The 17,965-nt window shown below is 52.9% G+C and overlaps 2 protein-coding genes across 3 annotated transcripts; both read left to right on the forward strand.

Annotated features, from left to right (window-relative positions):
• Window positions 1-8,725: 8,725 nt before the first annotated feature.
• On the forward strand, window positions 8,726-14,282 carry Rps5 (ribosomal protein S5). 2 transcript variants are annotated; one of them, XM_027431211.2, is made up of 6 exons: window positions 8,726-8,864; window positions 10,766-10,874; window positions 13,018-13,227; window positions 13,331-13,459; window positions 13,986-14,084; window positions 14,164-14,282. In XM_027431211.2, the coding sequence occupies exons 2-6, from the start codon at window positions 10,767-10,769 to the stop codon at window positions 14,230-14,232; spliced, it is 615 nt and encodes a 204-aa protein (XP_027287012.1). In that variant the 5' UTR covers window positions 8,726-8,864; window position 10,766; the 3' UTR covers window positions 14,233-14,282. The 2 variants fall into 2 exon arrangements, with proteins under 2 accessions (XP_027287012.1, XP_035305420.1); XM_035449529.1 differs by lacking the exon at window positions 8,726-8,864 and adding an exon at window positions 10,400-10,513.
• A 133-nt stretch (window positions 14,283-14,415) lies between these two features.
• Window positions 14,416-17,640, forward strand: LOC113837356 (RING finger protein 225-like). Its single transcript, XM_027431210.2, is given in 2 exon segments — window positions 14,416-15,940; window positions 15,943-17,640. Coding segments are annotated over 2 exon segments (993 nt in total). The 5' UTR covers window positions 14,416-15,540; the 3' UTR covers window positions 16,536-17,640.
• The last annotated feature ends 325 nt before the right edge of the window (window positions 17,641-17,965 follow it).

The raw sequence follows: 17,965 nt of genomic DNA on the forward strand, positions 1-17,965 counted from the left end.
GGCCTGTTACCCACGATGCCAGCTGCTGCCACTGAGAGCGAGCTGAGGAATGCAGCCGCCCAGGCCAACACAACACAAGAGCTCCGAACCCCAAAGGCTGGCGATCCTCGAGGGCTTCGCTAGGATCGTGACACTAGGGGGCGCCCGTCTGCCGCTGCTCGCACGCCGGGCTTGAGCTGGCAAGCCAAGCAAGGAAAGCAGCGGTGACGGAAAGCAGCACGTGGACGGTGTCCACCAGCCTGCCGGTGACATCATCGGGGGAGAGCAGGAGCCCCACGGATGGCTGGCAGCTAACACGCAAGCGCCCCGGGCTGACGGTTGCCAAGCCCAAGCCCTGCAGGTCGTCTGCCCTGCAGCAGGCTCGCAGTGACAGGGACACCACCGAGCACGGGTGTCCTTTCCGTGCAGGCGTTGATGAGTGGGCACTCGGGACGACCACACTGTCAGACCCTGTCCGGACAGGGCAGGGAGACGACAGCAAGGACAAAGGCCGGGTGGCGGGAGGTGAAGCGGGGGTGGGGGGGAGGGGGGTCCCCGACTTTGGCCACGGCCGGTAACAGACCCCGCACCTCCCAGTCGCAGCAGGGTCCAGGAAGCCAGCGAGCGGGTTTTGCACATCACTGAGTGCCCTGAGTGCAAACGCGGGGCCAGGCCTGGAGCCCAAGGCTCGCACCGGAAGTGTGCAGTTTCGGGAGGGGATGGCGGCCCCGTTAAAGGCCAGGAGGTCCCCGTTTTTTTGAAGGCTGCAGCCGCAGGACTGGACGGAATGCTCCATCCTCATCAGCAGCTGCCATGGCGCCCGGGACCGCACAGGTGGGGAACGACCCTCCCTCCCCCTGCCTTGGGACCCGAGCGAGAGGGGTGGGCAGCGCAGGGCCTGGTGGGAAATGTAGTCCACCGACTCCCTCCTGTGTGCTGATTGAGGGAGAGGAGGCTGGCTGGACGTTGCAGCAGCAGGTTCAGGAGTCTCCCCAGTCCCCCATAAATGGAGCATTACCACCCTGCGTTATCAAGGAGATGGTGACCGCAGAGACGACCTCCCAGTCCCCTGCCAGGCTCAGGTAAAAACCAGAGGACGATCGGAAAGTACTAAAATACCCCAGTGAGCAGGCCGCCCTCCACCCTGCCGAAATCTGGGTCCCTGGAAGCAGAGCCGACTGAGTGTCAAAGTTCCCTTGGTAACGGTAAGTGCAGCCAGTGTGAGGAAGAACCAAAGCCCCCAAGGTAGCGTGAACCCTGTCTGTTCTCCTCATCTTGTATAAAATGACCTGGTCGAGCCAACTGCCTTTTGTCAATTCTCATAATGCTCACCCATTGATGCTTTGATTTCTGCCTTCACCCGATTTTGTCATTTTGAGACAAGGTCTGGTATAGCAGCCAGGCAGTGGTGGCACATGCCTTTAATCCCAGTACTTGGGAGGCTCTTCCAGAGGTCCTGAGTTCAATTTCCAGCAACCACGTGGTGGCTCACAGCCACCTATAATGAGATATAGTGCCCTCTTCTGGCCTGCAGGTGTACGTGCAGGCAGAACACTGTATTCCTAATAAATAGATCTATCTTTTAATTTTTTTTTTTTTTACATTCCAATCCCGGTTCCCTTCCCTCATCTCCTTCTGCTCTCCCTCCACTGCACCTCCCATCCGCTCCTCAGAGAGGGTAAGGCCTCCCACAGGATGGCAACTAAGTCTGTTCCATCACCTCATTGAGGCAGGATCAAGGCGCCCCTGCCCCATGTCTAGGCTGAGCAAAGTATCTCTCCATAAAGAATGGGCTTCACAAAGTCAGTTTGTGCATTAGAGGTAGACCTTGGTCCCACTGCCAGTGTCCTCATATACTGCCCAAGCCACACCACTGTCACCTGTATTCAGGGATCCTAGTTCAGTCCTTTGCGGGTTCCCCAGATGACAGTGCAGAGTCAATGATCTCTTACTGGCTCGGGTCAGCTGATTCTGTGGGTTTCCCCATCATGGTCTTGATCCTTTGTTCATATCACTCCTTACTCAATTTAAAAAAAAAAAATCTTTAAAAAAAAAAAAAAAAGACACCAGGCATGATCTTGGAGGAACAGCTCCTCTTCCTGGGCTCCTAGATCCAATTGGGAAAGCCAGGCTCCAACAAAATGAATACTCAGATGACTGAGAAAAAACTGTGTGTGTCCAAAGTAGAGGTTCTGAATAAGGCTTTGTAAATCAGCCACTGGGGCCTGCTATGAAACAGACTTAAGTCCCCCAAGCTAACAAAGACTACAGCCCCCCTGTCCCTTTAAAGCTGGGGTAAAGGGGACTGAGAGAGTGGAAACCAGATCATCAGGACCTTGCAACCAAATTCTGAAGATGTAGAGTTCAGATCTTCAGAACCCTCTGGACTTGCGTGCCCAGAGCTCCTTCGGGCTTCTGTTGTTTGGTGGTGATGAAAATGGAACTCGGGGCCTTGTGTATGCTTGAACAATGCTCTACCACCGAACCACACCTCAGCCTCCAGCTGGTGGATTTGGGGCAGGCATTCCACCACTGAGCTTCTTCCTGGCCAATGCTATTCTTCACCCTGTATCCCAACTGAGTGAGGGGGTGGGACTTGATTTCATTTGTCATCGTCACCCTGGCAACTGACACTCCTCCTGTCATTCCCCAGTACCACTGAGCTACCCTGACCTGTGGTCCTCATTTACAGCTAAGTCAACTAAGCATCTTGAAGGGCCTTAAAGCCAGCTTCCCAGTGAGTGCACCTAACTGTGTTGTGTCAACTGTTTCTGAGTCGGTCAACGTCCTGCTGCCTGCAAGATGTAAGACTCTCAGCTCCAGCACCACATCTGCCTGAATGCCGCCATGCTCCCCATAATGATAATGGACTGAACCTCTAAAGCTAATGAGACACCCCAGTTAAATGTGTTGTGGTGGTCATGGTGTCTCGTCACAGCAATAGAAATGCTAAGACAGGGGCACCACCAACAAAAACAAAGGATTCCCCAAAAGTAGAAAGTAGAAGCTTGATAAAGCCATGAGTTCAATTAGAGCAATGGCAAATTATGTGTGGCTTGTTAAAGAAATCTATTTCTTGTTAAAGAAATCTCTCCCTCTTATTCTCACCCAATCAACCTGTTAACTGTCTGTAAATCCTCTGGGAGTAGAGTGACCTCATAAAGCCCCACCCCACCCCCCACTTCCTTGAAGAAAGATTATCCTGGTAATCATAGCTGTTGACAGTTTGTTCCTCCCAGAGGACAGAATTCCACAATTCTCTGCTTTGAAGTCCTTTGCCTATAACAGGTATGCGTCCCACACAGGGGAAGCCAGGCTTGGTTGGGTATGCTGTTTGGTTGCAGGAACAATAAAAGGCCCAGAGCAGTAAGAATGGTCAGCTTGTCTGCCATGGAGTCTACAGAAGGGTAGACAAAACCAATACAGGAGCCACAGAGATGCCTGTGATTGGTCATTCTTTGCTTTTGAATTTTTTTATTGCAGCTACTAATCTCTTGTGTGGGTGTACGTTGAGCCATCTCATCAACCCTATTTTGCTTGTTTGTGTGTCTTTAAGATGTATTTACCGTTGTGGGAAGGAATGCATATTCAAAAGCATACATGTGGAGATCAGAGAACAATTTGGGGAGCAGCTGTCTCTTTACACCTTCTTTTATTCATTTATTCATTTATTTGTTTTGGTTTTTCGAGGTGGGGTTTCTCTGTGGCTTAGGAGGCTGTCCTGGAACTAGCTCTTATAGACCAGGCTGGTCTCGAACTCACAGAGATCTACCTGCCTCTGCCTCCCGAGTGCTGGGATTAAAGGTGTGCACCACCACCACCCGGCTTCCTTCCACCTTCTTTTGAGTCTGCCACTGAATGGCCAATGCCCCTGTTTCCTCATCCCATTTCATTACAAGTCATAACACAATTATATAATATGCAGAGTTTCCTTGGAAGAGGTTGAGGAGTGGAGTAAATTCTTCCCTAGGTCATGCCAGGTCCATAAAAAAGGACAAAACTTAGGTGCCTGCAGAGCTGTGGGAGACACAGTGTAGCAGGAAGGCAGGCCAGGTGAAATAGGTGAAATAGGAGACTCCATGTTCCCGAGCCAGCCACCTTAACTCTCAGTCCATTCCTTCTTTTGCTGAGTGACGTTACTGCATCTCTCTAGTGTCTCCAGGATGTCTGTGCCATAAGGTTGCCCTAAAGAGTAAATGATCTGATTCCCAGACTCCCAATGTCTATATAGAGCCTTCAAGTTTACCGAAGGATGAGTGCAACGAGGAAGGGGCCAATGAATGAGAGGGTTGGCAATCCAGATACGCACCACAGAGCTGTCAGGAGCCTCCCCGAGGTGACATGGGAGAAAAGGCCAACGAGGGCAGAGGTATTTTAGTTTCCTGTGAATGGTGGCTTAGAACAGCAATTTCTTCTTTCAGAAGTTCAAAAATCAAGGTACTGCAGGATCCTGTGCCCCATGGAGGCTGTTTGTCATACCGATTCCAACCTCTCCTGGTTGGTGCCACGGGCCTTTAATCCCAACACTCAGGATGCAGACCAAAGAGGATCTCTATGATTTAGAGGCTAGCCTGGTCTTCATAGTGAGCTCCAGGACAGCCAAAGTTACATAGACAGAAAAAACAAAAACAAACAAACAAAACTTCTGGTGGCTCCAGGTATTTCTTGGCCTATGGCTGCACCACTCCAATCTCTGCTTCTTGTTAATTAAAAAAACATATTTTTATGTATATTTGTGCTGTGCATGTATACCTGTGTGGCAGAAGAGGGCATCAGATTCTATTATAGATGGTCATGAGTCAGAATGTGGTTGCTGAGAATTGAACTCAGGACCTCTGGAAGAGCAGCCGGTGCTCTTCACCTCTGAGCCATCTCTCCAACCCCCAATCTCTGCTTCTACAGCCATATGGCCTTTCCTCCAAAATTCTTTCCAAGGGGGAGATGTAAACTGTGTCTAGTCGGTCTCCTAAGATTCCAGTGCAAACCAAGGCACATTCCACCAAACTTCCAGGGGTGTAGGTACCCCTCCCCCAACAGGCCCCACCTGAAAAGTCTATCCCTCAGAGAGGATGGTTTCCCCTCAGCCATAGCTGCATAGATGGAGCCTCCCCCCCCCTAGTCTTCCTGGCCTGTATATTCTAGCCCCTCCAAGATGACATGCAATTAAGGCAGAGTTGCATACAACTGTATACAGGTGAGCTCTTAAATGACCCTTCCCAACTCTCCATGACGGAATATAAACAGTAAAGTCTAGATTGTATAATATTTCTGCAAGGAGTTCAGCTGAACTCCCCAAAATGGTGATTTCTTGGCTCTGAGGATAGCCAAGCACAATGCCTTCTTCTCATCCCCTTTTTGTGGGGGGTGGTGATGCTGGGAATCTAACCGTTTCTTACATGGTAGGCAAGAGTTCTGTCGCTCACAAAGGCTGTCACCATATTCAAGGCCCATCTCTGTAATCCAGGATGATTTCATCATGAGGCCCTTACATCATACATCCTAGTTCAAAAAGGTCGCACCCACAATCTGAATATCAGAACAGGAACAGACCTTTCTGGGGGAAGAGGGTTACCATTCCACCCACCTAGACAGCAAATGATAGCCAGGCCAGAAAGCATGGATCTGTCATGGCTATGAGGCCAAGTTTGGCCAAGCAGGTGGACTTATTGAATATCCACACATTCCAAACCAGGCGAAAATCAGGTTCACAATTTAAACAAACATCCATGGTGTCGTCAGCAAGAGCCATGAGGAGCCATCATGAGACAGAAAACTGTAGGAAGGCCTGTCCACAGCCTGATGCCTTCCATGAGGTGGGTGTAACAGGCCCCCAGACCTCAGCACAACTGACTCTATGATGGAAGTACGTTCAGGCCATAAAACTCAACACAAAGACCTAAGGCATCAAAATCTATAGTTCGTGGAAAGTCTCTAAATGGACTAACCCTCCTTTGGGGCTTCTATAGTTCTGCTCCTGGCTAACTGTTCTTGTTAACTGAAGTATGTTAACCCAGGAAATGGCTTTTGTGCTTAAAAACTCACTCTGAAAAAAGGCCTGAGACTACACCGGGATCCAGAACACCCAGTGTAGTCACCAGCCGGCTAATAAAGACTTTCTATTGGCTTGAATCTGCGTCCAAGTATTCTTCTCTGATGGATACCCCACAGTAGCTGGGAGGCAGAGGCAGGTGGATCTCTGTCAACTCGAGGACAGCCTGGTCTACAGAGTGAGTTCTAGTACAGCTGAGGCTACACAGAGAAACCCTGTCTTGAAAAAAGGTTCACAACTGCCCTCCAGCTCCAGAGGATCAATCACCCTTTCTGGCCTCCTTGGACTCTCGTGCACACACACTGACTTACACCCCACCCCCACCCCAAATAGTAACAACAATAATATTGTTGGGTTTTTTTTTTAAGATTTTGTTTATTTATTATGTATACAACATTCTGCTTCCATGTATATCTGCACACCAGAAGAGGACACCAGATCTCACTACAGATGGTTGTGAGCCACCATGTAGTTGCTGGGAATTGAACTCAGGACCTCTGGAAGAGCAGCCGGTGCTCTTCACCTCGGAGCCGTCTCTCCAGACCCCTCCCCCCCCCTTTTTTTTTTTTTTTTTTTTTTTTTTTTGGTTTTTTGAGACAGAGTTTTTCTATATTGCTTTGGAGCCTGTCGTAGAACTCGATCCATAGACCAGGCTGGCTTTGATCTCACAGAGATCCACCTGCCTTTACCTCCCCAGTGCTGGGATTAAAGGCATACGACATCAACGCCCAGTTAATAATTAATTTTTTAAAAGACCTTTTTTGTCTTTGTTTTGTTTTTAGAGACAGGGTTTCTCTGTAGCTTTGGAGGCTGTCCTGGATCTTGCTCAGTAAACCAGGCTGGCCTTGAACTCACAGAGATCTGCCTGTGTCAGCCTCCCTACTGCCGGGATTAAAGGTGTGTGTCACCCACCACTGCCCAGCAAAAAAAAAAAAAAAAAAAAAAAAAAAAAAAAATTAGGGATGCTTTAATCCAACATGCAGATTTGAGTTCAAGGCCAGTCTGGTTTACACAGCAATTTGCAAGCTAGCCACAGATACATAGTGAGACTTTGTCTCAAAATATTAATAATAATTCTAGCTGTTTTGACTGTTGTTTTGAAATAGAACCTCACGTTGCCCAAACTGGCCTTAAACTCATTGCGGAGTGGAGGGTAGTAGCCCTGAACTGCCCGCCCTCCTGCTTCTCCTTCCCAAATGCTGGGGTGGCAGGTGTGCACCACCACACCTGGCTTGTGTAAAGCGAATTTTACCTGTGCAAATCAATTTCTGAAGTATTGCTCTTAACCTCTGGGCCATGTACAGGAGCCCCTTATCTACCCTCTGCCACCTCGTAGGTAATTCTCAAAAGGTCAATAAAAATGTCCATTATCAACACTTGTGGTGCAGCGACAGTTTCCAAAGTGGGGGTGACACTCGGTGGCCCCCTGCCTACAACCACCACAAGCCGGGCTCAGTCTTAGAGCTCATGAGGTGGATTCCTGTCCTTTACCCCCTTCCCCTCCCTCCCCACACATAGGTGTGAACTCAGATCAGAAGGAAACCTTATGTCACCAGACTCTGACAAGGCTCAGGGAGCTCAGATCTGATCTATTCACAGAGACGCTTTTAGGACTGGAGAGATGCCTCAGAGGTTAAGAGGCCCGGCTGCTCTTCCAGAGGTCTTGAGTTCGATTCCCAGCTCACAACCATCCGTTATGAGATCTGGTGCCCTCCTCTGGTGTGCAGACAGACATGGAAGCAGAATGTTGTATACACAATAAATATATATAAAACAAAAACCAACATGTGTCTGTATGGTGTCTATTCCCCATTCTGTCCTTACGCCTTAAAGGCAGAGGTCAGCCTAGTTAAAGAGACACACCTGAGCCGGGCGTTGGTGATGCTCGCCTTTAACCCCAGCACCAGGGAGGCAGAGGCAGAAGGATCTGTGAGTTCGAGACCAGCCTGGTCTACAGAGTGAGTTCCAGGACAGCCATGGGGTACAAAAAAAAAAAAACCTGTCTCGAAAACGCAAAAGCCAGAAAAAACACTCCTGGGGTGAGTCTGCAGGCAACGAGACCCCGTTATCAGCACCAAGTAGTTGCGATCGCAGATAAAGGTGAATTCCAATTAAAAGTGTCACCCGAGAGATCCCCGGGGCTGGCAATCTCGCCACCCCCCGGGCGAGCCAGCCAGACAGCTGCTGGTTGGCGACCCGAGTCTCGTGTCCCCGGGTTGGGGCCTTGAGATAAAAAAAAAAGCCGGGACAAGAGAAGCCGGAGTGATCAAGACGGAAGTGGCCCCACGCCGGAAGCCTGGAACTCGCTGAGCACGCTCTCCCGGAGGGTAAAGGGTGGGGCCGCTGCTTGCGAACCCGGATCAGTGGCGATCACGGGGCCCGACCCACTATTTCGGCGACACGCACTGAGCCGAGCCGGCTGCCTTAGCTAGGAGCCCACGGCTCCCGGCGCCTTGGTTCGGCAGCCGGTGTGCCGCGAGCGTGGAACCGACCTGTGCCCTCTTTAGATATGGCGGTGCTGGCTTCGCGGACGTTTCTGCGCATGTGCCCCGCCTCGTAAGCCGGGCAAGCGCTTCAGACATCCGCCAGAAGCCGGTTGTGGCGCTGCTTCTCAGACTGCGCATGCTCCGTAGGGCTCCGAGGTCGCCTCTCATCCTCAACTGCCGATTGGCCCACGAGCGCGTGTGTTCCTCCGCGCCTGCGTCCCCCGCGTCTGACCCGGAAGTTCTCGCTCGGCTTAAAGGCGCCGGCCCGCTGCGCGCGGCCTCTTCCTGTCTGTGCCAGGGCGGCGCGTGGTCCACGCCGAGCGGCCGACGAGTCCCGTCTGCGCCGTCAGGTGAGGCTGCGGGGGGCCCCGCAGTAACAGCGGGGCCGCCCTGAGTGCTCCGGGGGACATCTGGGGACCGGGGGGCGGGACCCGGGGCCTGGGCCTTCCCGTCTGGGCCTCGCCTCTCCCCTCCGGGAAAGCGTGTCCGGAAACCCGCGGGCCCGGCCGCCCCTGGCCGCCCCTGCGCCCTGCGCTGACCCCGTGCTTCCCGCACTCGAGGCCCTAGGGAGGCCACTCGGATGCCAGCATTACGTAGGGGGGTCACTCGGATGCCAGCATTACGTAGGGGGGTCACTCGGATGCCAGCATTACGTAGGGGGGACACTCGGATGCCAGCATTATGTAGGGGGGACACTCGGATGCCAGCATTACGTAGGGGGGACACTCGGATGCCAGCATTACGTAGGGGGGACACTCGGATGCCAGCATTATGTAGGGGGGACACTGGGATGCCAGCATTATGTAGGGGGGACACTGGGATGCCAGCATTATGTAGGGGGGGGTCATTCGGATGTCAGCATTATGTAGGGGGGTCACTCGGATGCCAGCATTATGTAGGGGGGGTCATTCGGATGCCAGCATTATGTAGGGGGGTCACTCGGATGCCAGCATTACGTAGGGGGACACTGGGATGCCAGCATTACGTAGGGGGGACACTGGGATGCCAGCATTATGTAGGGGGGACACTCGATGCTCGGGCAGTATTGCCAGCATTATGTAGGGGGACACTGGATGCAGCATTATGTAGGGGGGACACTCGATGATGCCAGCAGCATTACGTAACTCGGATGCCAGCATTACGTAGGGGGGTCACTCGGATGCCAGCATTACGTAGGGGGGACACTCGGATGCCAGCATTATGTAGGGGGGACACTCGGATGCCAGCATTACGTAGGGGGGACACTCGGATGCCAGCATTATGTAGGGGGACACTCGGATGCCAGCATTATGTAGGGGGGACACTCGGATGCCAGCATTATGTAGGGGGGACACTCGCACATGCCAGCATTATGTAGGGGGGACACTGGGATGCCAGCATTATGTAGGGGGGGCCATTCGGATGCCAGCATTATGTAGGGGGGTCACTCGGATGCCAGCATTACGTAGGGGGGTCACTCGGATGCCAGCATTACGTAGGGGGGTCACTCGGATGCCAGCATTACGTAGGGGGGACACTCGGATGCCAGCATTATGTAGGGGGGACACTCGGATGCCAGCATTACGTAGGGGGGACACTCGGATGCCAGCATTACGTAGGGGGGACACTCGGATGCCAGCATTATGTAGGGGGGGGTCATTCGGATGTCAGCATTATGTAGGGGGGGCACTCGGATGCCAGCATTATGTAGGGGGACACTGGGATGTCAGCATTATGTAGGGGGGACAGCATTATTTAGGGGGGTCACTGGGATGCCAGCATTATGTAGGGGGACACTCGGATGCCAGCATTATGTAGCCACCGGGAAAGTCTAGTTTCGCGGAGATCCTGTTGCTCAGCACACGTTTTCTTCCCGGACAAGGAGGGAGGTAAACGTTTGTGTCGGTTGTCCCTCTGGATTCCTACTGCGGCCCCTAGCCCCGTATCTTACCGACTGAACGCTGAAAGCAGCACCTGGCCTTTTAGGATGGAAGCTTCGTAAATGCACGGGGAAAGCTGGGTACGGGATAGGTGTATATGAGTGTCTGCGTGGACTCGGGAGCCATCCTACTGGGTGCCGTGTACCAGCTGCTTAGCTTGGTGATTTTTTTTTCCCTAGGTTTGTTGGAGACATGTTCAAAGTTGCTGGGTCCCCATTTAACTGCCCAGGTTTCCACCAGATGGGGGTTACTTAGCCTGAAGAGTTTGGGGTCGATGTGATTGTTCTAGGGCGGACGGCAGTAACAGTTTCTTCTCGATGTCCCGTCCCCAGAATGACTGAGTGGGAGACAGCCACACCTGCGGTGGCAGAGACCCCAGACATCAAGCTCTTTGGGAAATGGAGCACCGACGATGTACAGATCAATGATATTTCTCTGCAGGTAAAAAGGAACTTGGTGGTGGTCTGTGGGGCTTTTGGTTGGGAGCAGCTGTGGATTCTTACAGTTCAGAAAGGGAAGCATGACACCCAGGTTTGAATTAGTCTGTTTACCACCACGTAGCAGACCAATAACTGGACAGCCTTATTATAACCTGTACCAAAAGTTGTTACCGTGTGTTGTCACTTTTCATTCTCTGAATCCATTGTCTATTGAGACAGGGTCTCGGATATGTAACCCTGGCTGGCTTGGAACTCAAGAGATCCTCCTGCCTCTGTTGCCCAAGTGTTGGGATTAAAGGCATCTGGTTTGGTATCACTTTGCATTCTATGTTCAGTTAGGTGTCTTCTGTTGCAAAGACCAGTTTAACCAACTGAACAGTGTTGGGATTAAAGGCATCTGGTTTGGTATCACTTGGCATTCTGTGTTCAGCTAGGTGTCTTATTGAAAAAACTACTTTAACCAACTGAACAGTGTTGGCACTCTTGTCAAAGCCAGTTGGTAAGCTGGGCATGGTGGTGCATGACTGTGTTGCTGGTTTCTGGCTGTGGCAAGAAGATTTTGCGTATAAAGCCAGTTGCGCTGTAGTGAGATCTCCTCTACTGCTCTCCTCCCCGAAAGTGTCAGTTGGCTATGGGTGTGTGGGTGCTCTTGAATGGCTGTGTTGGTATAGGTGCAAATTAAAGTGGTTGTGAGGTTTCTGGCTTTGCACTCATAACCCCTCTGGAGACAGTCTCATACCTCAGGCTGGCCTGAAAACCCACTCTAGTGGCATTCTGCTGAAATGCTGGAATTACAGGCATGTGTCATCGTGCCCAGTTTCACACACTACTGGAAACTGAACCCAGGGTTTTGTACATACAAGGCAAGCACCCTACTAAGTGTTGACCCTTGGAGTCCACGAAAGGATATCTGACAGCTGTAATTGTCCTCTGGCCTCTACACACACACACACACACACACCATGCATGAACTAAAAAGAAGAGTATACAGCCGGACCCAGGCATTATATCTAAAGTATATTCAGACTTGTCTGCTGGGTCTTTACTTTGTGGGTGAGTTTGGGGGGCTCTGCAGTATTATTTTTGCTTTTCACATGTTGGGCCAGCTACCACCGAACTGTAATGTGTACATACCCAGGAACTTAGGTAATTGCATTTGCCTCACAGGTCACATTAAGTCTCCACTCTCCCCCCCCTTTTTTTTTTTTTTTTTTTTTTTTTTTTTTTTTTTTTTTTTTTGATAACCTGCTATCTACTCACGACCTGTAATTCGCCATGTAGCCCAGAATAAGTCTACCAAGTGCTGTGTGCAGTGCACAGGACGCCCCACCCCCTGCTGAGGATTGCTTGCTCCAAAGTGTCAGCCCAGCAATCTTTGCAATTTGAGACCAGGCTTGGCTGTGTAGTGAGTTCCAGGCCATCTAGGGCTACACAGACTATCTCAAAAAAAAAAATTCTTTTGGCTAGAATGCCCATAAATGATTTATTTTCTGTGCATTTGTATTTTGTCTGCAAGTGTGTGTTCAATCCAGGAAATTGAACCTGGATCCTTTAGAAAAGCAGTCAATACTGAGGCATCTCTCCAGCCTCTATAGTAGTTTTTTCAGGGTTTTTTTTTATATATACAACATTCTGCTTCCATGTCTATCTGCACACCAGAAGAGGGCACCAGATCTCATTATGGATGGTTGAGCCACCATGTGGTTGCTGGAAATTGAACTCAGGCCCTCTGGAAGAACAGGCAGTGCTCTTAACCTCTGAGCCATCTATCTCTCCAGCCCCATAGTACAGTTTCTTAAAGAATACTTGTACAAAACTGAAATTGCTTCCATATTAAAGGAAGTAAACTCCCTCCACCCCCATTATTTCTTTATTTTTGAGGCAAGGTCTTCATAGTGTTGCCCTGGCTGTCCTGAAACTCACTATGTAGAGCAGGCTGGTTTTGAACTGCTAGCGATCTTCCTGTCTCCCTTGTGTGTGTGTGACTTAACCAGTCACTTGTTGAGTTGTCTCTCAAGGCTCACATTCACAACCTGCTGGGGGCACGCCATGCCTAGAGCCAGTTCTCAGTCTCCTCAGATGCCCACCTGAGGGAGGGCTGGCCCCACCCCTGACTGCCCCGTCATCCTGGCTTTGGCACGCAGGATTACATTGCTGTGAAGGAGAAGTATGCCAAGTACCTGCCCCACAGTGCAGGGCGGTATGCCGCCAAGCGCTTCCGCAAAGCCCAGTGCCCCATCGTGGAGCGCCTCACCAACTCCATGATGATGCACGGCCGCAACAACGGCAAGAAGCTCATGACGGTGCGGATCGTCAAGCATGCCTTTGAGATCATCCATCTGCTCACTGGCGAGGTAAGCTTCGCGGACACGTGCCAGGTGCAGCGCCTATGACGCTGCCGCCTTGTTTTGGTGGGGTTGGGGTGGATGTCAGGCTCATGGCCCTCCTTTCTGCTAGAACCCTCTGCAGGTTCTGGTCAATGCCATCATCAACAGTGGCCCCCGGGAAGACTCAACGCGCATTGGGCGAGCCGGCACAGTGAGGAGGCAGGCTGTGGATGTGTCCCCACTGCGCCGAGTGAATCAGGTCTGTCAGAGGCTTGTGACAGGAACCACCAGCACGAGTGGGTGGAGTTCTGTCTTGCATGTTTTACCCAAGCCTCACTTCCTCCAGGAAACCTTCCTGGATTTCCACCCTGTATGGGGCAGGTGGAGCCCCAGCCTTCCTAGGTCTGGCTCATCTCATTCCTAGTGTAGTTTTGTAGCCGGTTTGGGTTCTTCGTTTGTTTTAACTGTGGTCCATTTATGACCCTGTTGCATGGTGGTGGCACATACCTGTAGTTTTAGCTACTGAGAGGCACAAGGTGGATTGCTTGGTGCCTGAGCACCATGAAGTCAAGAGCATCTCCCACTTTGCTGGCAAGTCTCTTGTTAGTAGGGGCCCATGTTTTCTTAGCCCTGTGTCTGATCAGTTGTGTGACAGGAAGTCCTCTCCCTTGTATCTCATCTCTGGTGACAGCGTGTAGTGAAAGGCTAACATCTGTAGAGGTGAGTCCCAGGTCACAGGGAGGACCAGGAGCCTTCTGTGACCTGAGCCCTGCCTGTCTTTCTAGGCCATCTGGCTGCTGTGCACAGGAGCTCGTGAGGCTGCTTTCCGGAATATCAAGACCATTGCTGAGTGCCTTGCAGATGAGCTCATCAATGCTGCCAAGGTGGGTCAGGGCCCACCGGCTGGGTTGGGTGTCAGGGGCTTATCCAACATTCAGAGCTAACCACCTCTTACCCTTGCAGGGTTCCTCCAACTCCTACGCCATCAAGAAGAAGGATGAACTGGAGCGTGTGGCCAAGTCTAACCGCTGATTTCCCAAAAGCTGCCTAATAAACTGTGTGCCCTTTGGGACAGTTCCACCTGCCTGTGTGCTTGTCTCATTGAGGGGGTAGGGTGTCTCCCATGGCTATAGGGGATGCTTACCTTCCTGGCATGGTGTTTCCTCTTGGCAAGTACCGTTCAGGACTACTGCTAGTCACAGGGTGTAAGTCCAGTGCCTAGGAATGACCAGAAGTACTAGGGATAAGGGGGGTGCATTGTTCCTACCCTCTGGGCCTGACACATGTTGCTCTGATATGGGGAAGGGCTGGGATACTCAAGATCCAGGGTGTGTACAGGCCACTGAGGTGGTATAGCAAATAGTCCCTGTGTTAAGTGAAATTATGATGGATCCAGTTACTTCCTCAGCATCATTTATGTACCGACGTCACATGCCTCAGGGAGCCCAGTTTGTAGAGTGGTCCATGGTCCTTGTACCATGAACTTTTAGCCACCCCTGCATCCAGTATAAATCGAGTTTGGTGTTCATCCTGGTGGGAGGGGCCTGGAGGTGGGGTGAGCAGCCAGACAGGTTTGACAGGTACATGGGAACCTGGAGTGGGCTGGCCCAAGGTCAGGTGCCCTCCTCCAGGGAGGGGCACTTAACCTAGTAGCAGACAAGCCAGAAATTGGGGTCACAACAGGAGGGACTCACCAGGATATTCCACAGGGACAGGCATCAACAGGTAAGGTGCCCTGTAGACTGGCAGGTCGCTTCTGTCTGAGGTTGGCTCTCACACCCTGGGTTTCCTCTGTGTTTCTCAGCTATTAGGTACCTCCTAGTAAGGGATCTGGTTGGTGGTCCAGGTGACAGGTTCTAGTGAATACTGCCTGAGAAGTAGTTCTCCACCTTAATGTTGTGACCCTTTAGTACAGTCTCATGTGGTGGTAACCCCCCCCCAACCATAAGATTATTTTAGTTGTTACGTCATAACTAATTGTGCTACTAAATTTCTGTTACTCTGGTCTTTGGTTGCTCTTGTTAATGGGATACGACCCAGAGGTTGAGAACCTTCTACCTGGAGTCTCGTTCCCTGCGGGGCTGTTCTTAGTCTAGTTGTATCCCCCGTCTTGCATCACCCCTAAGGAGGTGGGTCCTCCAACTCTTTAAAGCTGCTTCAGGCTTACCTAGTTTGTCTCTAGATTACTGGGGACAGCGGGTCTAACCAAGGACCCCTCTCTGCCTCCTTGGACCTACCCTACGTAACTATTTTCCTTGCTCCTCTCTGAAATCTTGGCAACCGGCCCCAGCCTCCAGATCCCTCCGTGCCTGAGCTCTTCTCCGCATAGGTACAATCTGGATGCCGTGTCCTCGGCCGCCCTGGCTCCGCCGCCACCACCGAGCCTCCCAGGGCTCGAGCCCCGGCTCCCCTGGCACCCTGTCCGCGCCCAGGTCCCCTAGCCGAGGTGAAGACGAGGACGCGGAGGAGGAAGAGGGCGATGGCCCCCCGGGCGACGACCCCATCCTGCCCCCCGCGTCCCCCATGGAGTGCCTCATCTGCGTGTCTCCCTTCGACGGCGTTTTCAAGCTGCCCAAACGCCTGGACTGCGGCCACGTCTTCTGCCTCGAGTGCCTGGCTCGCCTGTCGCTGGCCACGGCGGGTGGCGGCGACGCAGTGGCTTGCCCCATGTGTCGCGCGCCCACGCGCCTGGCCCCGCGCCGGGGGCTCCCCGCTCTGCCCACGCAGCCGGGGCTGCTGCCCGAGACGCGTGCGAGCCACCGCCGCGCCAGGGCTCCGTGCGCTTCGACCGCCGCCGGGGCCTCCTGTACCTGCGGCCGCCGCCGCCGTCCCCCGGGCCACGCAAGAGCCGCGCGGCGGCGCGGGCCCCGCCGCCTCCACCCCCGCTGCGCCTCGGCCGCCCGCTGTCGCGTCGCCTGTCCCTGAGCAGCCCCACCTGGGCCTTCAACGCGGCCGTGGCGCTGGCCGTGCTGGTGGCCGCTGGCCTTGTCGTCTCCGGCGTCTACATCTTCTTCCTCATCCCCCATGTCACCACCTCGGGCCTTGCGCGACCTCAGGTCGTGGCTCTGGCCCCCGAGCCCGGCTTCTGGCAACCGCCGCGGCCCACGCCCGTGGCAACCTGGACCCACACCTGGATACCGCGCCCGACAAAGCCTGACCTGGATCTGGGTGACACCCGGCCAGGGACCACTACCAAGGATGCTCCAGAGCTTGAGGAGGCTGCCAAGGACGCAGCAGAGACCCGGGATGCGCCGGCCCCCGATGATGAAACTCCGAAAGCAGAGACCGACCTGGGCTGGGACCTGCAGGCGCAGGAGGATGGGGAAAGGGTGTGACCATAGCAAGGACAGCTTCCGTGCTGCAGCCCTGTCTCCCAACCCGAGGATTTCGGTGTCACCCTGGAGGGCATTAACCGAGTGCGTGTCTCCACTTGGGGGACTGGGAAGGGACAAACTCTCTCACTGGAGTCATCCTACAAGATTCCTCTGAGAATGTCTCCCACGGCCATCTAGGGGAAGGTCCCCTGGCCAGGACCTTTGTAAGGGTCCTACTGACAATTACTTCTGAACCACATGTCTGTCTGCGTAGGTCTACTTGGGGTACCTACCCCTGATTCTCATCTCTGTGGAAGTCCAGCTGGCCTCTCCCGCAATGGCGTCTATACAGGACTGTGCCGAGGCACTTTAGCCTTGATCTTGATGGGATGCTGTTAGAAGCACTTCATCACCACAGCCCGCCGAGGGAGACATCCCTGGTCAGCTCTGGGGATGAAGGATCTGGTCCACTCCTCCTTTGGACTCACCACAGTGGGACTGGGGCCCCCATCTTTGGAGTCCAAAACTGTTGTTACTGTTCTGATGGCGTGTCTTGCTGCCCACAGCTACTCAGTATGTTTCAGCACCTGCACACCTGACCAGGACTCAGACTTGGGGGGGACATGGGTGGCCTGGCTAGGGCCCGGGAGGGCCCTGACTTCTGAAAACTCCTTCCCATTTGGGAAGTAAATCCCAAGCTGCTCTGGGAGTCTCGGTGTCTCTTCCAGACTCTGGCGTCTGGGACCCACTCAAATACCTTGTGGGACAAATGTGGTCATCGTCCTGAAATAGCAGAAGATTCTGGCCCTCCCTAGCTAATGAGAGATGCTGGTCCTGTCCCCACTGAACCCCACTACCCCCATGTTTCCCCTTCTCCGGGGCTCCCTCAGCTCTACCCAGCCCTCTCTCTATGCCTCAGCTGAAAGTTGAAACCTTTCCAGTGTCCACCACTATGGAAGGTGGCTCCTGCCTTTCTTCCAAAGTCTTCTTGGCTCAGACACAGAGTATGATAAAGGCAGCTTTTCTCTGCATAGGCTAACCACAAACCTCTGAAACCCCCAGTCCTGCCTCACCTCATCTGGCATGAGATGGCCTGTGTTAAGGGTGGGCAGCATTTTCCAGAATGAAATGTGATTTCTACGTATCCGGAGGCTTCTGTGTGGTTTATTTACACGCGTGTCCTCAGCACTAGGCATCAGTGGATACAGAATGGTTGGCTGGGGAGTGACAGCATCAGGGATGGCCCAGGGGCAGCCTGGGAATGCCCGTGGGCACTCCAGGCTTGCGAGCTCCCAGCTGCCAGGGGCACTGACATGCCTGTGGGAACAACTCAGCTGCTGCTTCCAGGTAGGAATCCAGAGGAAGAACATCAGGGAACCAAAGGGTGTGTCTTCCCAGACCAGTTCTTGGCTCACACCTGAGTGCCAACATCACCCACAGGGATTGCAACC

Source organism: Cricetulus griseus, chromosome 9 (assembly GCF_003668045.3).
Source record: "Cricetulus griseus strain 17A/GY chromosome 9, alternate assembly CriGri-PICRH-1.0, whole genome shotgun sequence".
NCBI lineage: Eukaryota > Metazoa > Chordata > Mammalia > Rodentia > Cricetidae > Cricetulus > Cricetulus griseus.